At 40.5% G+C, this 24,669-nt stretch overlaps 1 protein-coding gene across 1 annotated transcript in view; it reads left to right on the forward strand.

Moving 5' to 3' along the window:
- sorcs3 (sortilin related VPS10 domain containing receptor 3) overlaps positions 1–24,669 on the forward strand; it is a 120,358-nt gene that overhangs the window by 12,701 nt on the left and 82,988 nt on the right. Inside the window, exons 2-3 of the mRNA XM_044346647.1 lie at positions 16,668–16,767; positions 24,033–24,191. Coding sequence (XP_044202582.1) covers positions 16,699–16,767; positions 24,033–24,191 — 228 coding nt within the window. The 5' untranslated portion in view covers positions 16,668–16,698. The remainder of the gene's footprint in view (positions 1–16,667; positions 16,768–24,032; positions 24,192–24,669) is intronic.

The following is a 24,669-nucleotide window of genomic DNA, read 5'->3' on the forward strand; positions in this document are numbered from 1 at the left end:
ATGATGTGAATTTCCATTTGCTAGATATAGAGAAGAATAAATATATTTTTTATATCTATGACCTTTTTCCACTAGAGAGCTCCCCTACCTCTCCGGTCCTTTTTTTAGAACATGGACTTCCACTTCTTCCTGACCCCGACATGTCAGTTATCATCACTAACAACACTCCAGAGACATTGTTGGAGCACAGACTCGAACCTACCGGCCACTGTGATGTGCTGCCACTCTCCAGCAATAGAGCTGTAATAATCTGGCCATCCAATAGCTGTTTTTCAGGCCTTCTCGTGGCATGAATAATGAATGGAAGGCATTTCAGGTTGTTCTTTGCCTGCCAGCTTTGCGGTTAGAAAGATACTCTGGGGGCTTTTTCCCCCCAAAGCCTGCACTCTGACTAAGATTTAAACCACATACTGTACAGTAGCATCTCTGATCGACTGCGAGGGAAGCTGGTTGTTGGTTCACCTCAGAATGGACAGAGCAGAAGAAAAGAGAGTTGGGTGAGTTGACTAAGTCATGAGATGATATGTTTCAGGTCAGCAACCGGCATCCACAGTAAAAACAGGGTGAATGCCAAACGCAGATTTATCTTTGTAACGTAAAAAGTCCTTCTGGACCTCATGAAAAAATCATCATGTCTGGGAGGAATTTTTAAAGTTTTACACTTTATTTAAAGATTAATTCTGGAAAAAAATAATTTCTAGAGCATGGTGAGCAGGGAGGGGGATGAAGCAAAGATACTTCCCTACCCACTGTCAAGGTTGAATGGAGAACACGGGTTGTGAGTGGGATACACGACAAATGTTGTCACTGAGAGCGATCTTTGAATGTCAGCACTTCTGTCCCACTCCGGCTGTTCCTTTAAGGTATTTCCTCAACACTGCATTTGTCAGACACAGTGCAATGATGCGGTCAGGGCTATATTTGGGATGGCCTGATGGCAGCATGGGATACTGTGAGGATTTTTACAGTTTGTATATCATCTCCTGCTCTCCCCTTTCTGTGTGCCTGTTGTTTACATGTATCACACTCCAACACAGTGTTATGTGAAATCTTTAGTTTGACACTGCAGGATTGTTGCGCACTTTCTCAGCGCTTTGTATTAGCAGCAGCCTGGATACTAGTGCATTCCGCAGGCACATTTCCTGTTTCTGTTTGTTTCACACATGGGTTGCTTTTATATTTTCCTTTCACTATCTCCCACTAACACAGACATTAAGACACACACACACACACACACACAGATGAATATGCACATAAACACATTTCTTAATCCATTGAAAGGGAGACAGTCTTTGACTTACAGTGCTCAGTCTTTTGAGGTTCCATTATTTTTTCCATGCTTCACCATCCTTTGCTCTTACGTGTGTTTCACTGACAACTCCGTGCTCTCCCACAGAAACACCTGCAAATACAGTATCTTCCAATCTCAATGTGGCAATTCTCCGAAGTCATTTTCAATTATGCTTCAGTGGATTCTGCATTAGGGGAGAGATTGTGCAGCAGTTGCCTCAGGGTGAAAACATGGAAGGATGCAAGCGTGTGTGTGTGTGTGCTCGCGTGAGTGCAAACTTTGAGAATGACTGTGTGTGTCTGCTTCAGTTGGTGTGCAAGTTTTCACAAGAGTACAGCAAGGGGTGAGTGTATATTTCACAGATAAACTCCTTGACAGCTTGTACATTATGACTCTCCTTGTTGAGATATGCTTTGCTGACGGAGGCAGTGATTATTAAAACTGCTGGATGTTCACTGCCTTTGCTGCAGCACAAACCCTTCATGCCTTTTTTCTCTTTTAGATCTCATGTAATATCACACTTTTTATTCACTTGCTGTGCAGCAAATATCAGTGTTTTTTCATTGTCCTAAATTTTTTTTTATCTGTCTTGAATATCCATTTGCTTATGGAAGCCAGTAGAAATGTATTGTATATTTCCAATTGATGATATACTATGTCACATGCTGGTTTTAGCAAGCAACAATGAGTAATCACAGTGTCATAGTCTTCTGTCTACTTCTCTGTGTTTTTTTAAAGAATCCCTTTTAAACATTACCTTTGCAGAGGAGACATTTGCACCATATATGAAAATAAATATTAACGAGATTGAAGTTTTGGTGCACCAGTGGTAAGAAGTGATTTATTTATTCGTAAACATAGAGGACTCAGTTTTCAGAGAGCTTCCTGCAGATACTTACTCCCCTTCAATGTAAGTTTAGATGCTGGGGAACATTTTCTAGCTCTTGGATAATGTCCTATGCCATTAAAAAAAGTGATGCTACATACAGTATATGACTTGAATCTCAATTGAAAGTCTGAATCTGATATACTTTCTATAAAATCTCATGATTCCACCATATTTTTTCTGCCTGCAAGTATTTGCCTTTATCACATATATGCCTACTGCCTTCTACATGCTACCTCTTCCTGTATAATATTTTGAAATTAAATACTAACTTTCTTTCCTAATAATCAGAATAGTCTGTTTAAAGCCACTATGTTTTTGACTCTGGTGTCTCTTAGCATTAGTATCAAAAAATCAGTACACTGAATGAAGTAACACAATTGCCATTGTCTCATTTTTCTACAAACAAAAACTTAAAGATGCTATAATCATATGAGAATCCTACAGGTGGAGTTTTCAACAACTAATGCTGCTCATTATGGGCCATTATTGCATTACCTATATAGTAGGTGATATGGATAAAATCCTCTATCATGATATTTCTAGTTTCATATCGTAATTTCAATATAAATATCATCATGTTGTACATTTTATGGAAAATCAATAGAAAAACAGCTCGTCTGGCAAATCTTATACCTGACAAATTAAGCTACTACTTCTCATTGCTGCAAAAATCCAATATTTGTCATAAAGCAGTCCAGCTCATTGATTTGCAACATTGCTACAATGGAATACACCCCAAAACAATAAAGGGATAGCTGTGGTACCATGATATAAACAGCATAGCAAAATATCCGACGGAAAGTAATAGTCTCATTGTATATATTGTCATATTGTTCAAACCTAACTTACATTTTGTTAAAAGACAGGTTCACAGTTTTTTCAAGTGTGTCTTAAAACAACAGTCAGGTGTCCATATGAACAGTGAAAGAGGTTTTCCTCGCTGTAATCATTCCTCCTGTTCACATTGACTATTAAAAGATCCCCTTCAAATGTGCTTTCAATGTAAGTGATGGAAGCCAAAATCCACAGTGTGTCCACACAGTCATTTAATGCCAAAATGCATTTAAAAGATGATCTTTATGAGGCTCCAGCAGTCTGAGTTAGTCATATCAAGTGGATATCTGCCACATTTACAGTGTTTTTAGTATCAAATTCCCTCTTTGTGTTTCGTCGGACAGTGTTTCCCTGTTGAGCTGCGGTGGAAGTATAGTAACAAAAAGAGGGACTTTGGCACTAAAAAGACAAATGTTGGAAGAAATTTACTTGATTTGACTCATTTGGATATCTGAAGCTTTCATATTAGCTTCAGATAAACCTTTAAATGCAGTTTAGCACAGTAGGAGGACTGTCCCCCATCATTTTCATTTTCAGTGCATTATGAAGGGATCTACTAATGGTCAGTATGAACAGGAGGAATGATTACAGCAAGAAAAACCTATTTCAATACTCATATGGGCTCCTGACTGTTTTGAGACAGACCTGAAAAACTATTGTCTATGGTTAACCAGACATTTGAACATACATTTTATTTTTCTAATATGTTGTCATTACTGAACAACAGTGTTAGGCCTGACTCTGTTCTCTCTATTCCCCTTGAGAGTTTAGTTTTTTGCCCTATCTAATATGAAATGATTAGACCACTGTTGCTTTGAATGGAACCAAAACGCTAATGTTTATCATAAAAGTGAACTATGACAAAAGTGTTTTTGCTTGAATGTTGGCTAGAGAGCGTCAGCCTAGTGTTCTGGAATAAAACACTTAATAATCCTTTGGTTGAATGAAGTTTAACACTGGCTACAAGCAACAGACTAATTGCCCTGAGCAATCCATCCATCCATTTATTTGCCCATGTACTCCTTTTCTGGCTCACAGAGAGGCTCGAGCCTTTCTCTTCATGCCTCAGATGAAATGGCAGGGAAACACCCTGCACAGGTCACCAGTCGCTGCAGGGCCATGCAGACAGACAAAAACATTACAAACTACACTGTGGGCAGTTCTGACTCAGTAAGCATTGATCTTCAGTTTGTCTAGATGTCTGGACATCTACTGTAGGTTCAAACTGGGCTAAATTTGGTCTGAAATGACTTATTTTAAACATCTAGTTTAAATCTAACTATTATTAACAGTTTTTCTTTGTCAAGCAGGTCCCACTACACATTAAAATACAGATACAATACCTTTTATTAGCCATAACATGATCTTAACCCTAACCCTAACCCTAACCCTAACCCTTAACCTAAACAATTAGTTGCCTAATCCTAATTATACCTTAACCATACTTTATTAGCCATTAAACATTATCTCTCCTTAGCCTTAACCATAGTTGCGACACACAGATATTGCTTCTAAACTAATGGCATTGAGGTCAAAAAATATTCTTTTTAATGTTGATGGTAGAGTGCACTGTCTGACACAACCGTCCAAAATCTCATATAGATGTTCAGCTGGGTTGAGATCTGGTGACAGTGAAGGCCATAGCACATGAATCATTTGTATACTAGTGTAACGTGAGGGTTCGATAGGTGGTAATTTGACACTTTTCATAAGAGAAAATAGCAGGATGGAGACAGGTGACTTTTTAAGCAGCACTTTTACTCTAGCTCCCGGCATCAGAGTCATAACAACAACACTTCCTCGTCTCTAAGGCACATGTGACTAAACCAACCAATCATAGGCTAGACTGAGGCAGATCCAACTGTAATGAGGTAAAACCACAGAAGCAGATTCAATACTGTTTCAACCTTCACAGGATGCTGATGTAAATATTTGAACCTGTAAATATGTAAATAATACAGCACAGATATATAAATAATTAACTGTGTAAACATTGTAAATATATATTTTGTGAATTAACTTGAATGTATAAATTAATTTCATTTTTAAACCTTACATTTCCTCCTCCTCTCACATAAGAAACGTCCCCGTTTCATATAAGGAAACAAAACAAGTAACTGCTACTAGACAAAACAAAGCAACAGTCTCACTTCAAAACATAGTCCATAAGGTATCTGGGAGCTTTAACCTGACGCCTGCTGGGGCACAGTGAAGAATCAGAGCGTCGACCCAGAGTGGTAGAAGGGGGAGCAGTGAAACACTGAGTCCAAGGGGCAGGGGATGGGGGAGAATGGGGCTGAGAATGGGGCTGGGGCTGGGGCTGGGGCTGGGGCTGGGAGATCCGAGGGGCCACTGAAGGGGCACTGCTGCAGCCAGGTACATTGTAGCTCTTTGGTGCGGCAGACCTTGAAGGTTTAAAGGGCAAAGCACCTGACAATACAGGTGCTTTGCCCTTTGTCCATGATCCAGCACAGGAGCATTGTAAGGTCTGAGACGATTGTAATGGACGATCTGAGACTTGTCAGACTGGTCCAGGAGATAATGAATCCTGTATGTCACTCCAGGAGAATCCACATCAGATCCGAGGCACTCCAATATTTCAAAGGGGCCTTTCCAGAGAGGAGCGAGTTTCTGTTTTGATGTAGTGGGGTCACTTAACCACACGAGGTCTCCAGAAACATAGGGAGTGTGTTTGACACTTCTGTCATACTGTTGTTTCTGTTGGTTAGGGGCACGGTCTCTGTTCCATGCAGCCACACTAAAAGCTGACCGAAGTTTCTGGGTCAACTGTGCAACATAGTCAGCAGGAGAACCTGAAGTAGATGGAGATGGTGTGTTGTTAGGCAACAGCAGGTTCGCAGGCATCCTGGCCTCATGACTGTGTGTGAGGAAGAATGGAGTGAAACCTGTTGTAGAGTGAGGGCTGGTGTTGTAAGCAAAAGCGACTTGGTTGAGACAGTCATCCCATTCACCCGGCTGCTGAAGAAGCAACTTGGCTAACTGTTCAATGAGTGCTCTATTGAATCTCTCAATCATGCCATCACACTGAGGATGATATGGGCTTGTGTGTGTTTTCTGGACGCCCAGCAATTGACACAGGTGTTTCACCAAGTCAGACTCAAATTCTGTGTGCAGCATTTCTGGAATTCCATGTTCACATATGAAGCTTTCAAACAGGCATTTTGCAACTGTTGTGGAGCACTGGTCCGGAATGGCATAGAGGTTGACGTACTTTGAGAAATAATCTTGAACAACAAGCACATACCTGTTGCCACAACTTGTGATGGGAAGCTCAAGTATGTCATCTGCGACCTTTTGGAATGGCTCCGTAGCAACAATTGTCTTTATTGGAGCCCTGTGGTGAGGTGTAGGACTCTGTCTTGCATCACATGGCGTACATTGCTTGCACCACATCTTTATGTCACATGACATGAACAGCCAGTAGCACAGTTGCTGAGCACGTTTCAGGACTTTATCTGCAGACAGATGACCAGTTACTGGATTTCCATGCAGCAGCTGTAAAACAATGTCTTTTAAGGCTTGAGGGACAACAAGTTGGTGCAACACTGACTTAGTGGATGGGTTGAAAACTTCATGACAGAGCAAGCCATTATGAAAGTTAAGTCTGTGGTACTCTTGCCAAAGTGTTCTTTCAGCAGGTGTGCGTTTTTTCATGCACCAGCATGGTGGTTTCTGACCTTTGACTGTCCATTTAATGACCTCTGACAGTATGAAATCTTGTTGCTGTTCCTTTCTAAGATCTTCTTCAGGGAGTTGCAGCACAAATGTGGAGGAGACAGCTTGTGTAGCACACTGTAAATCTGGACCAGAAGGCTGTGGTAAAGTCTCATTATAAGGAACAGGTTTTGGATCAGTACTGCAAGAGCTGCGGTGATGTAGAGAACTGATAGGACAAGATGTACTTACAGGGCTTGAGTGTCTCTCATCAGGATGTGGACTAGGAGGAGCAGTGCAGGAGGTGCTCTGCTCTGGATGTCTGGTGTCAGCAGGGTGACATGACAGTGCATCTGCATTGAGGTGGCTGTGGCCATCCTTGTGAATTACAGTCCACTCAAAAGGATCAAGCTCAAGAGCCCAACATGCACGATGACCAGTTCTGTCATTGTCAATGGGTATTTTTCTGAGACCCAAGAGACGTTTGTGGTCTGTGACAATAATAAAGGGCTGTTTGTAGAGATAGTGGCGAAAATGAGGTACAGCCCAGACAATAGCCCAGAATTCTCTATCGTAGGTTGACCATTTCCTTTCTGCTTTGGTTAGAACATGGCTGGCATATGCAATTACTTTCTCTTGATGTCCCTGTCTCTGAGCAAGCACAGCACCAATAGCAGAGCCTGAAGCATCCGTGTAGAGGGAGAATGGCAACGTGAAATCAGGAAATGCAACCACTGGTGGGCTTGAAAGAGCATGTTTCAGGTGAATTCATCCTGACACTGAGAAGTCCATTGGAAGAGTGCATTCTTCTCAGTGAGTGCATGTAGTGAAACACTGTGATGTGCAAAGTTCTTGATGAACTTGCGGTAATATAAACAAAGTCCCAAGAACGCTCTGACTTCAGTTGCTGAGTGTGGAACAGGCCAGTCCTGAATACTTTTCACATTTCGTGGGTCTGGCTGAATGCCGTTTTTGGATACAACATGGCCCAAAAAGGTCACCTGATCTCTGACAAGACTGCATTTTGATGGATTTAACTTGAGGCCACTTGACTGGAACCTGGAGAGTATTTCTTCCAGGTGCTCGAGATGTTCACTGAAGGAGCGCCTGTAAATGAGGACATCGTCCAAATAGACAAGGCAGGTTTTCCAGGGGAGACCTCGAAGTACCATCTCCATTAAGCGTTGGCATGTGGCTGGCGCATTTGTGAGTCCCCTCGGCATAACTTTCAAGTGATAGAGTCCACTGCCTGTCGTGAACGCTGTTTTTTCACGGTCTTTCTCTTCCAGCTCAACTTGCCAGTATCCATGCTGAAGATCCATTGTGGAGAACCAAGCAGAGCCTGATAGTGCATCCAGTGCGTCGTCGACACTGGGAAGAGGGTGTGAATCTTTGATTGTCACTGCGTTGAGTTTCCTATAGTCCAGGCAGAAACGCCATGTGCCGTTTTTCTTGCGCACCAAAACAACTGGCGCAGCCCGAGGACTGTAGCTTTCTTCAATGACATCTGCTTTTAACAAGTTTTGAACTTGAGTCTGTATTTCTGCTCTCTGTTCTGGTGTTACTCTGTAGGCTCGCTGTTTAATTGGTGTGGCCTCGTTAGTGCGAATGTGATGCCTGATTATGCCTGTTCGACCTCTGTCCTCTGAGTGTGCACTGATTACTGCTGAGTACTTGTGAAGCAATAATTTCAGTGACTGAACTTGAGAGGTTGACAGGTTTTGTTCATCAATCTGTAGAGTTGGAGGAGCTTCATCGTGCACAGGAGATGTTGCACATGTCTCTCCAACTGGTACGATGTCAACAGAAGAGGCAGAATGAAACTCACCAAGGTGTTGTCCAAGATGCAGCTCAATGTCATCTCTGGAAGGGTTGAGGAGTCGAACCACAGTTGTGCCATTTTGAACTTCACTGAGAGAGTGTGCCACGATGATGGCACAGGATGGGTTGGGCATGAGAACACCACAATAATCAGTTGGCATAGGTGAAGTGGGTGTAGCTGCTGACACACAAGCTGTGATAAGGGTTTCACTCATAGCTGGTATCTTAGTGGGTGCTAGCACAGACACATTACAGCAAGCGGCTACTTCATGTCCTTAGGGGAATTTTCATGTTCCATAGTTGCAGTACTTTTTTTTTTGAGATCAAGGAGGGCATGGTGTTTTTCCAGAAAATCCCAGCCCAATATGACTGGCTGAAAAGCACCCCTGAGAACTTCAAATTCCTGCTGCCATACCTGTTTTCCAAGTCTGATTCCAATGGTTAACTTGCCTAGGATGTCCAGGCGTTGTCCATTGACTGCATGAGCTGGCAGAGAGGAGGCTGTCAGAGGGCGTTTTTTTAAAGCTAGATGAGAGTTTAGAAAATCTTCACTCACAATGGAGACAAATGAGCCTGAGTCAATTAAAGCACACACTTCAGTGCTCTCAACAATAGCAAAGATGTTGGAAGAGACAGAGTTATCAGTTTGTGAGTCATTGCCGTCCAGCATTGACTGTGGGGAATCATCCTGGGGCTGTGATGCAGTAGCTGATGTTTGCCCCTCAACAGCAGCTAATGGAAGTTTGCCTGTCGGTTGGAGCTGGGGTGTGCAGGTCTTTCAGGTGACTGGAATTGAACACTGCTCCTAGTATGTGGACTTCCATCTCTGTTTCTCCGTGGAGCTGGACTAGGACTGTGTCTGTATCTGTTAGTGTCATTGTCATGACGACCATACCTGGAGTACTGATAGGATGGGCGTGACAGAGAGTGATACCGGTCATGTTCGTCATTGTTGCCACGATCACTGCGTCTCTGATGCACAGGGGGTGGAGGACAATGTTCATAGTGGGACTCTGAATCATGACTGTAATACTGCTCAGGCGAGTAATAGTCTCTGGGGTGCTGTCTGGCATGATAAGGTGAGGGAGAGGAGCTGCGTGCACTGTAACGAGTATCACAGGAGGAGGATCTGTCAGGTCTGGAGTCCAAACGCTGAGCAAGTGTTTCTCTTGTAAATGCTGTACTTCATGTTTCAAGTTAGTTACAGTAAGAGTTAGCTGCTCAACTGCTTGCAGGAGTTTGTCATTAACAGGGTTAGGACGTACCATAGCTACCTGTTCTGAAGGCAGAGTGTATGGGGATCCTGCAGTGGTCAGATGCAGCGCTGCACGTGCTCTCTCACAGCGGCTGACAATAAGCAGGGCATCATCAAGGTTGTCTGCACCCATCTCATGAATCTTTGACTGTAAGGATGGGTCCAAGCCGGCTACAAAGCGGCGGAATTTTTCACCTTCTATCGCATTGTGGTCATAGCTGGGAAAGGCTTCAAGCACAAGACGAGTGATGTCTGCACTGTACACATCCAAACTCTCACCTGGTTTACGCGGGCGAGCATTCACATTTGTTTGGAAGAAGGGCAGGGAGTATTTTGGCCCAAAAACATCTCTGAGTTTGTCTTTGACTAAACCATAGTTTTTCTGGGTTAAAGGAGGCAAGCTGTCCCAGTACAGAAATGCAGCATCTGCCAGGCGAGTTGGGAGGATGGAGGCCATCAGTGTAGATAAATCTGCATCTGGTGGAGTCATAGCCTGCACTGAAATTTCAAAACGTCGAGCCCAACTTGTGAAAGATTCTCTTCCATCTCCCTTAAAAACTGGTGGAAGGTCAATTTTTAGGGCGCTGGAGACAGTATGTGGGGCTACATGTGCGGCGCTGGACCTCGTGACGTCCACTGATGTTTGATGTCGCGCGGGAGCAGGCTGCAGCTCATGCACAGATTCACTCATCAGCCGACATTGTAGGAGAAAAATGTCCGGCTCAAAAATCACAAAAAGCAAAGTAGTTAATATCTCTGTTAGTATCTTCCGTATCTTCAGTTCATCCGCTGCTCTCAAAGAGTGGCAAAAAAAATCCTGGTAGCAAAAAGTGACGATATCCACCGTTTAGGGGAATAAAACTAAATGTAACGTGAGGGTTCGATAGGTGGTAATTTGACATAAGAGAAAATAGCAGTATGGAGACAGGTGACTTTTTAAGCAGCACTGTTACTCTAGTTCCCGGCATCAGAGTCATAACAACAACACTTCCTCGTCTCTAAGGCACATGTGACTAAACCAACCAATCATAGGCTAGACTGAGGCAGATCCAACTGTAATGAGGTAAAACAACAGAGGCAGATTCAATACTGTTTCAACCTTCACAGGATGCTGATGTAAATATTTGAACCTGTAAATATGTAATAATACAGCACAGATATATAAATAATTAACTGTGTAAACATTGTAAATATATATTTTGTGAATTAACTTGAATGTATAAATTAACTTCACTTTTAAACCTTACACTAGTCACACCATTCTGTGACCATTAAAGCATCTACATTCGTTATATTTCTATGTGTTTTCCTTGAATTTGTCACCTGTCTCTGAAGTCACCGAAATTTAATGTAACCTATTACTAAAACACATAGACTTTCAACCAAATGTGAACTAGATGCTTAGTGGTCATTTGACCTGCAAATCACCAAATCAATGCTTACTGAGGAGGTTCAATTTTTGCTAAACTGCATGTCTTTGGAGTCGTAGGACATTAGAGCAGCAGAAAGAAGCCCACACAAACATGAAGAAAAGAGGACCAGAATTAAAACCCAGGATCTTCTTACTCTTCCAGCTCTGTACAGTGTGCACATAAATATAAGTCTGTATATGAATTCACAGCATCGTAGTGTAGAGGGAGCGCACAAGTGCTCAGCCAACCCTTTTCTTGGTAAATTAAGGTTAATAAGAAGATTTTCAGCTTGTCCAAATCTGGTGTCTCATACTCTCAGGTGTTTTGTTGTGGTGACAGTTCTTTTTTGTTCTTTTCCTGGTCACCCTAAGTTCCCTGGATTCTATCCAGAGAGCAGGCTTGTGTCAAGGACCTGTGGCTGGAATAGAATTGGCTTTGTCATCCCCCTAGAGTCTGTTCCTGGGACTAAAGACTGCAACAATTCAGACAATTGCAGTGGAAATGTCTGCGACGCATTCAGGCGTCTCTACCTCTGACCCCTCAGCACTGCACAGAACGCTTCAGCTCACCAGTGCTGTGAATGTTTTTCGAGCACAACACTCAGTGAGTGTTCAGAGTTTTCAGGCTTGATTTTGCTGCAGGGTTCTCTGCTAAGAAACCTTTTCTATCTGTCTCTCTCACTTTCTGAGCCTCCTGCGTCTGTGTGACTCTCTTTCTGAGGACAGACAATTGAGTTGTTGCTGTTTTGGTTTGACTCCAAACAACCACCTGATGATGCTGTCATGTTTGGATCCCTGATGAATATTGATTTGGTGCTTTCTGTTCTCATTGTACCTCTTTGCTGTTTCTTATGCACTAGCATGCATTCACAAACAGTTTTTGTTGAGCAGCAAGCCAGTCAGGTTTACAGTCAGAGGAGTCAGATCAGTAACCTTTTGTTTTCCTTGGAACAACATTGCAACAGACTTCATTTCTCTTTAATTCCCATACGCTTCAGGGTGATGTGTTTTGCTCGTACAAGCTTGAGAAACTAAGATGATTTGGTTGGAGTTTTCATCCTTCAGTCTTTGAAGTGGATGGATTTTTTTCTTTGTTTCACTCCCCAGAGCATGGTCAACGGTGTTGTACACCAACGCTGAATTGTTCTGCTTTACTGGCAGCCATCTGGCAAAACCTCACAAACATTCCCTAATGCAATTTCTGCCTGCCTTTTTTTCCCAGTCATTTGATGTTCACACACTGCAATGCACTGCACTGTATCTCTCTTTGGCGCTTGAAAAAATGGAGGACTTCAATTTACAAAAGAAAAATAACAGAAACCTCCACTTTGTGATAGTTCAGAGACATCAGAACACATCTTTTGTATTTTTGAATTTACTTTCATTTCAAGAGGAAGTCACAATTCTGACCTGCTTTGCAAATGTCGGAATCTAATTTTTTTTTTTTTTTTTTTGTTAAAACACTGTTAACCACTGAAAAGACTGAGCACATAAAGGAGGGTGATAGAGGTAGCTTTGGCATGTTCTGCAATCGATTATGCTCTTTAAACACTGTACCCCCAAGAACATAGTATTGCCAATGTGGTAAGTCTGTTTCATGGTCACGGACTTACCGAGGATCATCGACTCAAGAGAGTCTGATGTAGCATCCTGAGTCAAATCTGCCTTAATCTCTTTTACTGATAGTCACAAAAAATATTTCCAGCCGCTATCTTTCACCATAAGGCAGAGACAGCCATTAATTCCACAGAAAAGCTCACAAACTGCTTGTTTAAACAGATATGGAAACAGGTTGCTTTTTGCAGACTGGTGTTGTGCCTCACATTGAAAATATGTAGAACACTCAAACCAATGGCAGTATTTTTCGAGAAACTGTCTGTGAGAAACTTTGCCTCTTCATTTCTGCGCACACAGCAACCAGACAGAACAAGAAGTAAACAAGAGTCTCAATGGACTGAGCTGATGGGGGGAAAAAAAAGACTGAAACGTGTCAATGAAGTGCGGAAGCACTGAAAAGCAAGGAAGAGGAAGAGGTTCATTCCTGTGCAGACTTCAATATGTAGCCATATTACTTTACAGAAAATGATGGTTATGCAATATAACCTTAGTTCTATGAACAAAAGGCGGACTGTGCTCTTCTTTTCTCTCAAACATAGAGTTCTCAGTGACTAACGAAACAGCAAGGATGCTGGTTACAGGACAGAGCAAAAATTTTCCCATCACCCTCCAAATGGTGATAGTCAGTTTGTCCCACAACAAAACTGAAGTAGCCCTGCGTATTACAAAGTCTTTAAACAGAAAAACAGACTCACCCAATGTTTGTTATAAAGGCACGGTGGAGCTGCAGATAAATAGTTTAATTTGTGTGGGATACTTTTCAGGCACAGGGTATGAGTGAATTAAGCTCTATATTGCTGATGACATAGAAACCATGAATGCCCACAAACCACTTTAGAAGTAAATGCCCTTTATTTCTGGACTGAAGTTTACAATATGTAACCATCATATTATTTACCATCATTACTGTATTCTTTGCTGTGAGACACTGACAGTAAGACTTAATTGTCAATCACTGGCCACATCAGACCTGCATCTGTTTTGCCAAGAGCAAATAGGTAGAAATGCCTTCAGATACTTACCTGTCTGACGGTCACTGGACAGGCTCTCAACCAGAACAAATGCTACATCCCATCTCTTCTTGATTTAGTGAAAAAGGTGATGGGTGATGTAGCCAAAAGAAGTGTGTGTGTGTGCTGCAGTGTAAAACACACACCCTGGGTTTCACACTTGGAGGTCTCTTTCCAGTGACATATACAGAAGTGGGGAACAAGAGTTTCATATCTTAGTTTAATTAGAAACTAGTATCCCTAATAATTAATCCTTAAAAGTAATTAATACAATCTTAAATCAATTCTTAAATATACAGGCAACCAATGACAAGAAAATAAAAACAAAAAAGGTCCCAGCGCTTAGTTTGGGTTAAAAGCCTAAGGCATCATGCCTTTTTAAGAAAACAAGGCACTGCAGTAATTGATGTACTATGAAATATAAGCATGGATAATCCTCTCCGCATCGTCGAGAATGCTTAAAAGTACGGCTCAGGTCAAATTAGGCTTGTCACTTCCTGAAGACTTAATGTGATTAGAGGGCCAAGGGCAGGCCAAAGTTGGCTGGAAACACGCTCGGCCTGTAACAAAGACTTTCAATTTGTCTAAATTTAATTGTAGAATTGTATTTGTAAAGCATTATAGCCGCTGATTGGCATCGACTGACTTGTTATGCAAAGTTGTGAATTTAATTCAAGTAAGAAAATATGTGTTATTCACTGTACAGTGAACAAATTATGGGTCTCAGCAGTTAACTGTACAGCTCGACAACTTAACATCCTTCTCACCCCATCACAATAAAGAGAAATATTACCATCTTCACACAGGACTATTTTATTATACTGAATTACACTGTAAGTAGGTGTTGCATTTATTGTCTCTACCCACTCTAGATATTAATTTATAAAGTCTACATATTTAGAAGTTTGCTTGGGATTATTGACCAGAGCCTGAACAATGGTCTCATGTGAAAATAACTGTGAAAAAATAATGTACTGTAAACCCTCTACCCTGTGGAGTTTTCTTGTAAACAAACAAATGTCTGTTTCTCACCAAAATGTGTTGTGTGTATCCCTTCTTGAATGAATTTCCCTCACCATAAAATATTTGCAAAGCTGATCTTTTAGAATCTTTCAAAACCTGCATTGGTAACATGGCACACATTTGCTCATGCTTCCTCATATGCATGTAAAGGATACAAACAAAATAGGGGCCTGCTCATAAAAACGTTGCTCCATTGCACTCATAGTGGTCAAATCTCCACAGGGCACCTATAACTACCTAAATGTCTTCCAATGAGAACAGACTGCATCAGTAAATTAAGTGGGTTTTATTTCAGTTTAATTGGCAGTAAGTTTTGCTTTTTAGCAGCAAACTTACCTTTGACAGTCCACACAAACACAGCATATTTCATATTTTGGACACATTTTATGCTTTTAGCTAAATGGTCTTAGAAGGACTTGTAAGCAGAAAGTCCAGTACCTGTTGAACACAGCTGTTATGAATCTATTGCCTTTTGGATACATTGTACAGTGTTCCTATCTATAAAGTGTTTCAAAGAACATGATATGGGTGGAAACCTTTCTTTTGTCATTCTGCCATCTTCTTATATAAAATCAGTTCATTCTCCTTTTCATATTGATTAGCTTTCTTGTGCTGGGTGTGAATATTTGGTGGGGGGTGTCACATTTAATCTTGGTTTGCATCTGTGAGCAGACATCTTTTTACTGTCCAAGCCAATGATATCACCACTTCCATTTAAGACATCTAAGCATATGCATTATGGTGACTTGATGAAGGACTAGATGCCTGGCAGTAGTGCTAACCCATGTTATGCCAAAAACAACATATGTTTATATGTTATTTATGAAGTCTCCTCTTCTCCTTCAGTGTAGTTCCCTGCCCTGGTTCCAAATCAGGATCATTCTCAGTGCAGCACTTCTCCCCACACCTCCACTTTAATATGCTGTGGAAATGATGCTGTCTGTCTGACTCATTATTGTGCTTTGTAATCATACCAACTACTGTGTCTCTGAGAGGCATTCAGGAATGAATTTCAATCACAGAAATCTCTTTGCAATTTTCACTAAAATCCCATTCCTGCTGAAGGAGCGCAAGCAGCACGGTCTGACTAAAAGAGGAAAGAACACTGAAATAGGTATCATCTTCACTTTCTTCATAACACCGTGAAGTAGACTGCAAATCCAAATGGGAGTTATGCCACAGTTGTGGGTGGGTGCTTCTGTCTCCACAGAGAGACATATTTGAAAATACTGGCCACATGAATGCAAAATTCATAGAAAAAGAAAAAAAAGGAAAAGCAACTACAGCCCTGTAAATGCTGTAATATTCTACTTGAAGGCAGATTTGGTAGTTACTAGTGGTGATGGATTCATGTGGAGTTTCAAGGGACTAGACTGGCTAACAGGCTCATTCCCACTCTTAAATTATTAAAGCCCATGGGTTCAGGAACATCCACATGTTTTTGCACTCGTCATATTTTATTTCATAGTAGTCATTGGGAGAGAATTAATTATTTACAGTGCCGGGTCCCCAGACATTCTCGAATGGTTCGTTTTTGTTGGCAGCCATAGATGATTGGTTAACCTCCTCTTGTTCTATAGCCACACAGCCAGAGTAAATGTATATATACAATCCATACCCGCTTCTATCTGCTTGTTGTTTTACCGTAGGGTGTGATATTGCATTCTTTTTCATCACTGTAAAATAAATATCATTTGACATGGATCACACAATGTCCTGGTAATCCTCAGTCTGTTTACCCATTAGCTTTTCAGCAAAACTTCAGTCATCTTTTGTCTGGTTTATCTGCAGTAGCCTTTAGCTGCTATTGACTGTATTTTCCATTTATTTTCTCCATTCAGATCTACTGACTATGGCTCCACATATGAGAGAATGAATGACAAAGTCGGATCCAAGACTGTTCTGAGTTACCTTTATGCCTGTCCAACTAATAAGAGAAAGGTAAGATGTTGCAAGTGTTCATTTCCATCAACTACAAAGTAAATCTTATTATTTAAAAATGATATATTATTCTGTTTTAGTGAAAGGCCTCCCTGTTTTCTGATCTGCTCCTGTTTTGATTTGCTGTTGATGTTGTCTGCTCTCAATGCAAAATCAAAGCTTCATGTTTACCCATTTTGTTGATGAATTCAGTTACTGTATATATAATATACAGTAGGGTCCAAAAGTCTGAGACCACTTTCCCATTCATTTGAACCCTACTGTATATTACATAATATTGTACATTTTCACAGCACTTAGTTTATCAGTACAACAACAGAGTCAAGTCATACTTACCAATCTGTTTAATCATTCCGTTCACATCCAATGTGCCGTTCTCTACTTCCAGCACAGATATTTCACATTAAAAGCCTTCCAACCACTCAGATGGGGTCCAGGCTTTTAATTTGAAACATTCACAGGAAATATTGTGTTTCTTTCACAATAACTTAATGCTAACTATAAAAACAGCACAGTTGAAAAGGTTGGAATCCATTTGTGAACAAAGACTGTGAAATGAGTATGAGTAACTCTGTTGTTGTACTGATGGAGAGCAAGTAATTCCACCCCTTCTCTGTTTTTACCCACCTATTATTGGAGACTCAGCCATTATTTGAAGTGGATTTGAGAACCTCTGGTATAGAGTTTTCTGTGGATATTGTGTTAGTCTGCAGCATTGCCTCTCTGCAAGATACAGTTAGTGAACAGTATTACACACAGGACACAGGAAACTATATGTATTCTTTCCTACATAAAGATGTTTCTGGCAACCACCAAAGTGAAATTTCAGAATTTCAGGCCACACAAGAGGAAGTCAAGAAATAAACGTATGAGCACTGACAGCTGCCAACCATATGCCAACTTCTTTCTTTTGCCTGAGAATTGTGTCAATTATGTTTAATTTCATTCTTTCTAATAATTCTAAAAAATAGTTAACTGATCAGTATATGGTTTGCACTTCATTTTTAACATCTGTCTCAGTTTTCTGTTAATTTAATTTAATGTAAAAATAGTGAAAGAATCATCACTTCCCTGTTATTAAAAAATCACATTCAGCCTTTAATCTGTCTGAATTAAATTATGCGGGTAACTGATCTCCTAAAAGATTACACTCATCTATGCATCACATACTGTGTATCCATGTATAGGAAACAGTCTAAACCTCTACACTCTATACTGTGAAACACAACTCACAGTATCAGGCAGTAAATCTAATTTGCCCTCGTGTGGTGAACTCCACCCGTCTGGTGCTCCGAGCACAATTTGATAGACAAGTGGAATAGTAGCCAAGAGGTCAGAGTGCTGTAAGCAGCTCAGTTACAGCAGTCTCCATCTGTAGACTAGACTGCCCCTCAGCTGTTTCTGTATCAATATGTATTCAGTACTGTAGCTAAAAAATAAGACCATTACATGAAAAAATACTAATTGACCCAACTCTTTAGCAGTCCACCACTAATTACAACAGATTGTATGCATATGGAGGGAATGAAATTTGCACAGTGTTAAACTGCTCTATTCCTCTGGCAGCGCAGTGCTGGAGATATTACCATTACAGTTTAACATGGAGTTTAACATGACAATTAGTTGCAATATTAAGTCCTTATCTGAGTATTTTCAATGGGTTTGATGAGCATGTCTGAGTTAGTGTAGTCTCAGCTATCACTCAAGTACATCTGCAATCAATCAGCAATTTTCCATGAACATTTTTTTAAAAACAATATAACGTATTATTTATGATTCTTACAGTACATGTAAAGAACCAGAGTAAATATGAGCTGCTTCGATGTTAAAGGGAGAAGAAATTGATTACATAGGTGTTAAAATGCTGCTTTGATCAGTTCAATACACACAGGGGTTTGACTGCTACAGCATTACTTGCTCTGGTATGACCAGTAGCTAATGGTGGCTAATGTTAGCTAATGTTAGCAAACTTTAAATTATAATATTAAAGTTTAGTTACTGACTTTATGACTATTCTTGACTTGTACTACTGTTACGTTTACATACATTTTAATATTTAACAGATAAATATTTCAGTGGTTTTATCTCAGTGGTGAAGCAAACACACACTATCTCAACAGAAGACATGTTTGATATTTTCTGCTTATGGTTCCATTCCACAAGTCAGGTTGTATCGTTTAACTGTCACTCATGGCTAGAGGGGTCATTGTTAGTCTTGCTTTAAAACATGTAAAAAGGCCATTTCAGTAACAAGACACAGCAACAGAAATTTGTATGCAGACTTATTTTTTCTCCAGAATACACAGGCAAGAATGAAAGCAATTTGCACAGATTCAAGGACCCATAAAATTTGAAACCATAGGACATGAGCATAACAGTGTGGCAAAGAACAAGTCATGGCCACTCTATAGTAGAGTTGAGAATTTTCCTGCAATATCACAGGTTTTGCAAAACTTTAAAAAAATTCTATGCTTACTTCAGGTTGAACTGCCTGGTCAAATATATTTTAAATAAATACAAAGCAGAGTGGCAACAGACTCACAGAAAATAAAGCATAACTCTTGTGTGTGGCAAGAGTGTGCTCGGAGTTGTGGAGGTTCATCAGCCTCACTTTTCCAAGGCAGAGCCAAGGTACTGACCATGAGCACATTTGCATGGCGCAGTAGTTAATAGGATCCTGGGACTGTTGAGCTAAACCATGTCAGGGCGAGGAACAGATCATAGCCGGCGCTGATTACTCTTCATGACTCACTCCTGTCGTTTTTACGTGGAGAAAATTTAATTCCACATCAAGGGCATAGCGGGAATGTAGTCCTTTAGATTCTCTCTATCACTGATGTGACATACTTTTTTTGTTATTTCAGTTATGTAAGATTTAAGCGGAAGATCAGCGGTTCGATTCCCAGCTCCTCCAGTCCACATGCCGATGTGTCCTTGGGCAAGACACTTAACCCCAAATTGTTCCTGATGGCTGTGCCATCAGTGTATGGATGTGTGTGAATGGTAAGCTTCCTCTGATGGGCAGGTTGGGACCTTGCATGGTAGCCCCTGTACCCATTCAGTGTATGAATGTGTGTAAATGGGTGAATGTGATTCGTAGTGTAAAAAGCGCTTTGAGTGGTCGGAAGACTAGAAAGGCGCTATACAAGTACAGTCCATTTACCATTCATTTAATAAACTTTATTAACATCCCAGGGAGGAAAAAAGAATTCACACTCTTACTAAACAATATATATGATGTAAATAACACCTAGAAACAGCACAATCCTAATATCAGTTTCACCAAATGTATATAGAATGAAAACATATTCACAACATTTGATACTTGTTGAACAGATCTGTGAAGAAAAAACAATGTTTTATTGCATGCATGTTACTGTGTAAGTGAGACATGACATTCAAGAACTAGTAACAATCCCATGAGAATATTTTACTCTAATGGTTGACCTCTGGCTTTGCCCGCTGGCCAGTTCTCCCTCGGCACCTTATCTCTGATCTAATTATTTCGATTTGCCATCCACTAGATGGATGAAAGTTTGCCTGTATTCTGGCTACATTCCTTTGTAGCCTCCTTGCATCTGAGTGGCCTTATTTAGCTTCCGTCTGTGTTCTGCTGGATAAAAAGAGATGCCCAATCACTCACTATAAGATATAATCGTCCGCTGCTCTTTGAGATATTCCTTTCAACCACAATAAGGGAATCATTATATGTCCACTACAGTGATTTGAGGAGCATATGTATAATTTTTTTTTTCTTTTACATTGCCCGTGGAAAAAGCCAAAGCTGTGACCTTTTACAATGTCACATTATAGATTTGAATGATAGTAATGACATTTAGTGCAAAGCCTCTGAAAATGACACCTCCCATGAATCTTCATGGCTAAATTTTGATGTCTTTTTCTGAGCTCTATGGCTTGATTGAACGGTTGGTAGATTAGGTTAATTTAAAAATAAAGACATGCATGCTTAAAATGCCATTGAGGAAGCAAGACAGTGAAAACATGATAGCTAAATGTGGGTGATTAAGTCTTGATCCATGGTTAATGAGCATACTGCAGCGATAACTCTGTTAAAACCTTCCGTCAAAGACACACTAAGCTCAATTGATCTGGCGTGACGTGATTCATTTGCTGCAGGGTGTCTTTTTCCCTCCGTCTCTGATCCATACCTCCACTTACTTCATGATCTGACAACTACCGGCTTCTATCTGTGTGCTCCAGCTTATGCACAGCTCAACATCAGGCTGATAAAACACAAAGGTTATCCCTCTAACCTCTATCGATTTAGTATTGTTACCCTCCTCACTCGCCCGCTTCCTCACAAAGGCTGAGTGGATGCTGTGAGGAAAATCTTAATCACCCCTTGCTAATGCTATTGGTCACTGTGATTTTGGAAATGAGTAATTATTGTGTGTGGGTGATTGTTTTAGTAGGCAGGAGAGAAATTGGCTACTGCTCCAATTCCCGCCTTTGTATTGGCCTTGAATTGGTTGTGGGTTCTGTCTAATCGCAGGGGGGACAGACAGAAACTGGCTTGTTACGATAATGTGTAAGGTTGGGAAATAATGTGGCTGTTTTCACACTTACATGGCAGTAAATGAGTAATGTGAATGTGACGATACTTTCTAGGCCCTGTTCCCAGTATTAAAAAAGCACATTGTGAGCCTCCCTGAACCAAGGCTTGAGAAAAGATGAGCATAAAGCACCGCAATTGAAGGCTATAGTAATATGGAGAGCATTGAGAGGGGAACATAACAGTCATCACTCAGTTCAAGGCTTGAACAGAGAGCAAGGGTAGATTTAATATAAAATGTATGTGCATACACCTCTTCAAGGCATTTCTACTTTTCTATTTAACTGCTGCTTACTATAATATTATAGAATATGATTACTGCTTAAAAACTGTAAATTACATCTGACAAGCCTCTACAATACTGGCAGATATCAGGAGGCCTTGGCATTACACAGTGACAGGTAATGAATGGCAAGATCGGCCAGCGCGGGCCAATGAGAAATCCAGGTTGAGAATGTGCTGCCTGTTTATTGGCTCTTAATGAAAAACAATTTATCTAAATCACCACCAGGGAGGGTTTCTGGTTAAATCTCTGGAAAGAGGACTAGCATTTGTGTCAGTGACAAATGTGCTGCTGTTTTTCCAATTCAAACAGAATTGACGAGAGAAAACAGCCATTTGAGCCACGAGCGCAGTCACTATACCCACAATTCCACCGCACAATCCTTGTAGAGGCATGGGGGTTGCAGATTAAGCCAGATGAAAGACTCAAGTTAAGGCTAGTGCTGCTTTCAGACAGCAGAAGACTGAACATGCGTCAGGTGGCCAGATACATGACTCCAAACTGCGGTGTGCCATATCATATCATTCATGATAATACTTGTATAAATCTTAAAAAACTGAACTATTTAAGTGGTGTGGAAGAGGTTTGATAACATGAACCTGTACTGGCTACAGTACAGTATAGTACAGTCTGAGCTCAGCCCTGCTGTTAATTTAGCGTGGGTGACAACAATTGATAAATCATTAGATCAGACATTCACTTGTGGTAATTTATCAGAGCGGCACGTCACAACAACAGAAAAAAATAAAAAGATGAGAAGAGTAGAGGCTAGCGTTGCAGTCACAGTCAATGCACAAAGCAAGGTCATGTTTTACACAACACAGTCTGCACTGAGTTGAAGTTAGCTTAAAGTTCAATGTTGATCAGCTGGACTCAGCTGACTACTGTTAGTACCTCAGTGACTGTTTGCATCAATAGTCAACAACTATTATTTTACAGCCATATTTTCCACCCCCTCTCCAAAGAAATGCTAACAACGCTTATCTTGCTTTGTATGTGTAAATAAGCATCTGTTTGGTTACGCATTTGCCATAGCATTTGTTATAAGATGATAATGTTGCGTTTCAGATTAGTCTGCTGCTCACAAGTGCCAAAAAAAATCAATTAATTAACTCAGCTTTAATATGGAAACAAGCACTGGATTTTGCAGGCTAGCTTACAATTTAGCACTTCTTGCACCGCCATATTTACCACAGTATGTTTATCTTCTTTCAGTCATCTTTTATTCTATGTCTACTGTGTGTTTTTACCTATTTGTGAGCCATGTCAATGATATAATTTCATCACCTTGTGATAGACAACAAAGCTTTTCTGATTTGGAATCTGATTCTGAAAGGATAAGGAATATGTAGTCACCAGTAGAAGAACATCATATAGTTTGAATGAACACCTCTATTGACTTCTAAATATTTAGCCCACAAAATTGCTATTCAGTTATCCAGTTGAATGTAATATCCAGTTAAATGTACTGATAATGGATTTTTCTTCCAACATTTGAAATTCTAAAATCTTCTAATATGGAAACATGTAATAGTATAGTCTGATTCAAAAGAATACAATTTTCTTACACACCTATTCAAACACCTTCTCTTTATTCAAGGAGGAATTCCTGTGACCATTTTATCTGCTTCCACAAAGACTCTAAATGTCATTAGCTGAAAGAAATATGCATTGTGGAATTCCTGTTCTTATTGAATTCTGTAATAACTGTGATAGCTCTGGCAGAAATATCCCAAGCATGAAATTAGGGCCTCTACCACAGTAGCAATGTTAAATTTTAAATTAGAATTTTATTGGAAGGAGAAATGCAAAGACATTACATGCTAAAGGACTAGCTGATAAAGAAAGTAACATACTGTATATGCAGATTAATGCACGGCTGCTTAATACCTTGTATGTAGAACTTAATTGTAACTAGACTACATGCTCCATCACCTGTAATATATGTAATATATGTTGGCTGTAATATATTACAACCAACCTGCCTCAAGTGTACTTTTTGGTTTGTCTTGGTTTACACAGCAGTTCACATCTTATTGCTGTGAACAACCTTCATCTTATTTTGGAGAGAGATGATGAAAACTCCAAGTCTTCACCTCAGAGTGCACAGGAAGAGTCACAGAGCGATCGCAACAGAAGTGCCAGAGTCACATTCATGAAATGAAGTTGGAAATATAGTTTAGTTGTTTGCCAAGCATAAACTTGATGTGTGCCAAAAGCCAGGGCTTTTCTGCTGACGCTGCTCCTGCCTCTAACATCTCTCTTCTACCTTCTTTCATCTCCATCCTCATCTCTCCACATCTTTACTCGCCCTTCAAATCCTTTCTTCTCTCTCGTCCAAAAACTCACACCTGTACTCCCACGCATATGTCTCTCCTTCCTCTACTTCTCTCTTTTCCCTGCTCTCAGATTATGGTGTTGACTGATCCGGAGTTTGAGAGCAGTGTGCTCATCAGCTCTGATGAGGGAGCCAGTTACCAGAAGTATCGCCTCACTTTCTACATCCTGAGCCTTTCATTCCACCCCACTGAAGAGGACTGGGCCTTAGCCTATAGTCATGACCAGAAGGTGAGATTGTGCTTGATGTCATCTTTTTCTTCCTGTGCCACAAATAGCTGCATGTGATTCACTTAGCGCCGTCTCTACCTTTGTGTTATACACAGAACATATTCACAAGGGCCCATGCTTTTCATCAATTTAGCTAATTACCTTGATGGAAGCATTTATTCACTGGCTGAATATGAATTCCTGTTGAATACTGTAAATTGTAAAAGAGTAGTTAGAGCCTTTATTTCCTTCAAATGAAGAGAGAACCAGGTATTTATTTGAGACAGGGTATCATTACAGTCTTTTATTTCTACAGAATAATCACCTATTATTTAGGTATATATTATCATATTGTAGTAAGAAGCCCAACCATCTTGATAGTCCTGACCTTTGAGGGAACAGACAGAACTGTCAAAAATATTGAAAAATACAGGACACCAATGCAAATCTAGATATCCTATCATTATTTGTTTTGCCACAAACATGATTAGCCACAGCC

This window comes from Thunnus albacares, chromosome 3 (genome assembly GCF_914725855.1).
Source record: "Thunnus albacares chromosome 3, fThuAlb1.1, whole genome shotgun sequence".
In the NCBI taxonomy this organism is placed as follows: domain Eukaryota; kingdom Metazoa; phylum Chordata; class Actinopteri; order Scombriformes; family Scombridae; genus Thunnus; species Thunnus albacares.